Below are 6,653 nucleotides of genomic sequence, written 5' to 3'. Positions count from 1 at the left end.
CTATTCTGAAATTTAAATCTTGACGTGTGGAAGACGTGTCTGTGAAATGATCCGAGAGAATCCACCCACTTGTGCACACCACATCAGATTCTGCTGTTATGTTGTCAGTGCCATCACTTTTCATGTCTTCTCTCCACCAGTGGCTCGCTCCTTTCAGAGTGAGCCACTGCATCCCGTCAATCTTTCCACTTTGTCACATTTCAGAAAACAGACCAAGTGTATTGTCAAGGCCTGAATGAAAGCCGTGGGCTCGTTTCAGATCCACCCGGCGCCGTTCCCAAGTCAACCTGAGCCGAACCGCGCTCAGCAGCAGCTGTGCGGCGGCACCAGAGGTGAAACACACCGACCGAAAAACTCCCCAGTCTCAGTTTTAGCCAATCAAAGCACTTTATTGCACTGTATAGTGTGACGGTGAGCCAATGGCAGGCTCTTATAAAAGTGTAATTTAATCTTTTTTTTTTCTCATGTGTACAAAACAAGTCACACACACTTGTACCGTACAAAATCAACACTATTTACATACAATATACATACACACAAATTACACACATACACACGCACACACACGCAGACAGGCACTCGCGTGCAAACGGACTCGCTCACCATGCAATCTCTCTCCTGACCCCCCCCCCCTCCCCCCCTGAAAGCACAGAGGGAGGACATATCTTAGGGATCTCTGGGTTACTGATGGGGGTTTCCTTCCCACTGGACTAAAGCAGACTCACTCCACACACGTGGCAACAGCCTCCACCTTCAGACGCGCTCGGGGGATGAAATGACTGCTACGCTGCTGCGACACAAAGGTGAACCAAATCTCAACAGCGGCCTTTGAAACGGTGAGCAAACCTGCGATATGCAAAACACGCCGTGTTGGATGAACACAGACCCACGACGAGACGCAAGCCGGAAAAAACAGTGAAACAATGTTTCCAAGTAAGGTTCGTCAAGATAAAACCGCTGATACAATTATCCGAGTATGTACGCAAAACCCACCAGTGTCGATAAACGATTACAACCAGATCGCATGGTGATCTCATATCTTTTATTTCTATTTTCTTGTTATCTTGTATCTTTTTAGTTCTTTCTTACTAGAGCGTGCGTGTCTGCGATAGAACCCAGTTTCTCCTCGGGGATGAATGAAGTATTCTGATTCTGATGAGTCTGATAACACACAAGGCCAGGCCAGCCAAGCTATCAACTTTCATGGTAACTGGGCAGCTGGTTCGCAGTCTTTCTTTATGTTTTCTATTCCTATGCATGTATGTATGTGTGACCGGTGTACTTTTTCATTGCGTACATATGTAGGCTATAACAACTGCATGAAGGAATCTCTGACGTGATTACAGAAACCAGGCTGTGCCTCATACCAATAGCGTCACCGCCACCACTGCAACCACGGTAAAGAATCTGACCTGTTTTCATTACAACAGACTTTTGACGTAAACTTCTTACTGTGCATGTCTCAAGTTCTCCATTATCACAAACTTAACTACCGTCAGGTCACTTAAAAACTATCTTCCCTCATCCCCCCTTTACTCTCAAAGAGGGGGGATGAGTTAAATATTCACTGACATCAAATAATAACAGGCTGATTGCTATAAATAAGGCTCACTTCTCATTGTAGGGACACTGCAATAACAGAAGCTGAGAAACTGTAAAACAAGTGAATATACGGCCCCCTTCCTGACACATAAGAACCAGAATGCACTGGATGCTTTCACTGCCATCATTTGAAGTTTCCATGGTGACACTTCACCTGCACCCACGTTTCAGCATCACCACAGTTAACATTACTATGCCACATTTTATTAAGAGGGCCGTAACTGAAGTCAGTTATATACCAGTCATATACTTCTCTATAAAATCTGCTGTGGCGACGCTGAAAAACAGGGGAAAAGCTGAAAGAGGAAGAAGTGCGACCTTCGACGCCTTTGACGATCACATCGTTCTTTTTCATAAAAGCAAAATTGGTGGGCCTCTCAGGTAGAGCACTGGAATGGTTTCATCAGTCCTACCTTGCATACACGTCAGTTATTTTTCACAGCACAACATTTCTCAGCAGAGAAAAACAAGCTCCATATGGAGTACCACAAGGTTCAATTGTGGGTCCGTTTAGTCTTTGTTACTACTAATGTCCTTTATCCAATGAACACAAGATATAACTACCTTATGCCATTCAATTTTATTTCTTTATTCTCATTTTACTTATTTACCATTTTCTTCTTTGTTCATTGCCTTCTTTTAATCTGTGTACATTGATTAAATGTGAAGTGCATTGCACTGCATTCTATTGTATGAAATGTGTTGTATAAATAAAAATAAAATAACTGATTCATTGATAGCATCTATTAACTTTATATAACCTTTGTAGTTCATTTGGCTTCAAGATAGTTCAAAAGGTGAGTGTGAGTTTAGAAACCTCACGAAAGAAAACCACTTGGACCTTTTTTTTCCATCCATCCATCCATTATCCAAACCGCATATCCTGCTCTCAGGGTCACAGGGATGCTGGAGGCTATCCCAGCAGTCATTGGGCAGCAGGCAGGGAGACACCCTGGACAGGCCGCCAGGCCATCACAGGGCCAACACACATTTGGATATATGGATGAGGAATGTTTGGAACAACTGGGGGAAAAAATGGTGCTCTAAAGTTGAACTAAGAAGTAGAGTGGTGTTTTTGTTGTGTGGGTCATTGGAAACACATGACTTGTATACATCCAAGCTTTTGCCTTAACAGTTCTCGGATTAAATTCTGACGTTACTGATCAGGGCAGATCATTGTTTGTCCATATCCAGGGGTTAAGTTGGGATTTGTTATGTGTGTGTGTGTGTGGGGTGGTTTCAGGGTTGCCATGGATGTACATGTGTGCACATAAACTACAAATCTGACCGATATCATTTGACAAACTGTAAATAAAACATAATAAGGTGCAACAACCCTCTCCTCTGAACACTAAAACGTTAATCAAAGTCATTCTAGATACTGTTGGGAGTGTGCAAAACTACAGCTGATGACGAAATCTTTCTGTAATTGCACTCTCGTGTGTATCTGTATCAAATATAGGTATGGTGTTGTTGCCACTAAAGGACAGAACAATTATATAAAGTAATATGAATAGACATTGTGACTCGTGACATGGCAGAGAAGGGCTGTCAATGCCTCCACTCTGCCGCGAGAGCCATGCTCTCATGCCGAGTTCAATTCCACCCCCAATTGGATGAGCTGGGAGGGGAGGGACAGCTCTTTTTCCAAGTTATTGTGAAGCCCATTCTCGACAGATGTGATACCAGTTTCACCATCTGTAACACGGCTTCCTCCCTGGAAAGACCCAAAAAGAGCAGGTTGTCCAGATAAAATAACACTCTCAACACCATCCTGCATAATTACTCCACAGCCGTCTCCACATCTGGAAAAAGTGAGCCCCTACGTGCCGGGGCTGAGCCCCCAGACAGCTGTGGCCCAATTTAACCTCTGTTCACATCCCTCCAAAACCACCATTGCCATTAGTTTCATCTGCCCAATGAGGACTTATAGTTAAAACTCTGAGGGTAGCCATGGGACTCACTATGAAAATTGGAAAATGAGTGTCCCTGCTACACAATCATACTTGGATGGAGAGAGAAAATACATGTACAGGCTGTACTGACGCAGTTGTACAGATGTACATCAACATATACACACACAGACACATATTCACACATACAAACATACACACACAGGGCGTAGGAGGAGAGAGCTGCATATAGGGCCTACTATACCACACCGTGTTTTAGGTATCTCTCCATATAGATTATTATTATGTCTATATACAATATTTATATTTTTACAATAATCTGGGTGCCCCTGTTCTAATTCAGATAATACCACAAGTCTTGGAGTTTCTATTTGACAAGTAATACATAATGACAGATACAGTTTCTATGTTTTTTTTCTCTCCCTACCTCTTAAAAACCTCCTTTAAAAACAACATGAAGTGTAACAACCGGTCATGTTACCGGCACAGTGTTCTGCTAAGGCTTCCTACAGTGACAACTTCCTGTTCATGAGATTGAACGGGGATGAAATATTGTTCATACCGCCATCAACCAACCACCCACCTAACCATCCAACAAACCAACCAACCAACCATTCAGCACATCACGACTCCAAAGAAAACAGACGAACTGGACCACACCATATGCAGATTCAAAAAATACAGTACATCTTGACTTTTTTTTCCAAAAGAAAAGGAACAACAACGGCGATATTACACGCACAATAGGCATTCACTCGCATGCTCGCTTGCTCACACACACCCACATACACACACGCACGCACGCATTCAGACCCATAGGTGCACACAGGCTACATGTTGTAGGCCACATAGATGGGGTCCAGCTGGTCTTGTAAGAAGCCATCACGGAGGTGCATGCGCTGCTTTTCGCCACGCGAGTTGATGGGGATGACCCCGATGTCAGTAACCACGACCACGCCCACGATCAGGTAGTGTTCCTCCAGCACAGCTTTGGTCACCATGGGAACCAGGTCCAGGGCCTCCTGTTCAGAGCCCTCCAATTCCACTACCACCACCAACAGGTTGGTCCAAGGAAACACCGCGCTGCATAGGATGGAAGGTTGGGGAGGGCATACACACACAAACACACACTCACAGACATGCACACAACCACAACCACAGATACACACATGCAGACCCATGCAGACATCCCAAAAGATACACAAATAGACACATGGTGACAAAGGTACAGTACAGTTTAGTTTCAGATGACTGATTGACAGCTTTTAAATAACAGATTGCTGCTAAAAATTGAGTAACACAAAAGATCCAAAAATATCATTTCTTGATTTCTTTGGTGGGAGGAGGGGAGCAGACATACCACTCCATGATGCTCTTGTGTGTGCGGATGACAGAGGTTTCGATGTCAATCGGGTGGTACCTCATGCCCCTCAGCTCCATGGCCTCCTCCAGAGCTCCCACCACATATAGCGCATCATGTCTCTCTGAGAACAACAAACACAGACGACGGCCATGTTGAAGCAGATACTGGCACTTACTTGTGTTGTGTTGCTGTCCTGACTAGATCCTTGCTTGTGTTGTATTAACTCTCAGATGTACGTCGCGTTGGATAAAAGTGTCTGCTAAATGAAACTGTAACATTGTAACAGATATGACGGTAAACAGGGACAGGGAAAAGACTTTGTATTGGGCTGTGGTGCATTTGTGATGGTGGTGGCATGGACTTCAGTTATTATACTTCATTTGAGTCTGATCTCAGGTCTCTCGCTCCTTATGTTGATCAGCAACCTTCACCTTTTCTGAGAAGATTATGGTAACAGAATTAGACTTCTTTGCTTGGTGGTTAAAATCGGCAACTGAACTGTTAGCAAATATAAGATTACAAGATATGTATTACATACAACCATAGAAGCACTGCTTGTATGACAAAGTAATGACTGATTTGCATGTGACCACAGGAAGCTGTTTAACTGTCTTCTAACTTGACAAATAAGAGAAAGAATGAGTTACAGAAAGAGAGATAGAGTGAGAGACAGAGATGGACAGCAAAGAGTGAGGTCATCCCTGTCAGGCGTTGACATATCATGATGTAAGTGAATTTCTTTGTGCACGTCCGTGTGTGTGCTAGAGGTCGCAAGCGTACCTCCGCTGGCATCTGTGAGCTCAGTGCGGCGCAGGAAGCCCAGGTAGCCGGTTCTGGCCCAGATGGTCTGAGTGTCTCCGAAGCTGAGCCTGGAGTTGAAGTGATCCGACTGGAGCATCTCATCCCCGTAGCCAATGTAGTAGCCACTGCCATTATGGGCACTGTGCACCCAGATCTGGTGGATGGGAAGGGAGGAGGGGATCATTTGTTCAGTACTCCAATACCGTCAAGTCAAAAACAGACTGCTCAGAGTGCAAGAGAGATAAACAGTAAGTACACATTGTGAGCGTCATGATGTAGGCATTGGATCATACATCAGAATATGAGCATCAGTTATTTTCAACGCGACAATCATCCATTTTTATTAGCCAATACAAGTTATTAAATCATGTGCCCTGTCTAAATGCTTCACACTCAACAGTTCAGCCTCAAGGAAAAGGGCTTGATGAAAATTGTATCACTGATGTGTATTGTAATATTTGGATTCCCTGAAGCATAACATGGCTATCAGCAAAGGTTGCTGTGTGGTACTGATTAAAACAAATAAAAAAATCACATCCCCCCAAACCCCAGATTTCTACATTTAAAAATACAGCAGCCGGGCCTACTGAATGATGTTGTTATTGTTTGAAGCCCTGACTCTCAAAAGACCATCTCACAGTCTGCAGCACACTACACAGCCATTACAGCGAGCCATACCAGCGGATGGTGTGCAAAACAAATGTCAGAAAAACATCCTTTGTGTTCACCATCTTAATGTTTGAATTTAATTTGTTGCTTGTTTTCTCAATGCTGAATGACAGAAGCCAGGATTCAAGTACAATAATGCATAGCATCTAGCATCTTTAAGGTCAAGAAAACAGCACTAAATGACCACAAGGAAGATGTGTTTACACCTGTAGGTGGCACTAAAGCAAATAAACAAAGAGAAAGTGAGATGAATCAGCCGGTCTGGGATCAAATATGACTAAACCATTTTTCACACTTGAATATGA

At 43.6% G+C, this 6,653-nt stretch overlaps 1 protein-coding gene across 1 annotated transcript in view; it reads right to left on the bottom strand.

Annotated features, from left to right (window-relative positions):
- Positions 1-4,315: 4,315 nt before the first annotated feature.
- Positions 4,316-6,653, bottom strand: part of LOC130129504 (disco-interacting protein 2 homolog C-like) — a 76,502-nt gene continuing 74,164 nt past the window's right edge. Inside the window, exons 35-37 of the mRNA XM_056299052.1 lie at positions 5,659-5,833; positions 4,876-4,999; positions 4,316-4,598 (exon numbers count right to left, since the gene is read on the bottom strand). Of these exons, the coding sequence (XP_056155027.1) occupies positions 4,346-4,598; positions 4,876-4,999; positions 5,659-5,833 (552 nt within the window). The 3' untranslated portion in view covers positions 4,316-4,345. The remainder of the gene's footprint in view (positions 4,599-4,875; positions 5,000-5,658; positions 5,834-6,653) is intronic.

This window comes from Lampris incognitus, chromosome 19 (genome assembly GCF_029633865.1).
Source record: "Lampris incognitus isolate fLamInc1 chromosome 19, fLamInc1.hap2, whole genome shotgun sequence".
In the NCBI taxonomy this organism is placed as follows: domain Eukaryota; kingdom Metazoa; phylum Chordata; class Actinopteri; order Lampriformes; family Lampridae; genus Lampris; species Lampris incognitus.
The sequence above is the reverse complement of the archived record's forward strand: the minus strand, read 5'-3'. Positions and strand labels throughout refer to the sequence as shown.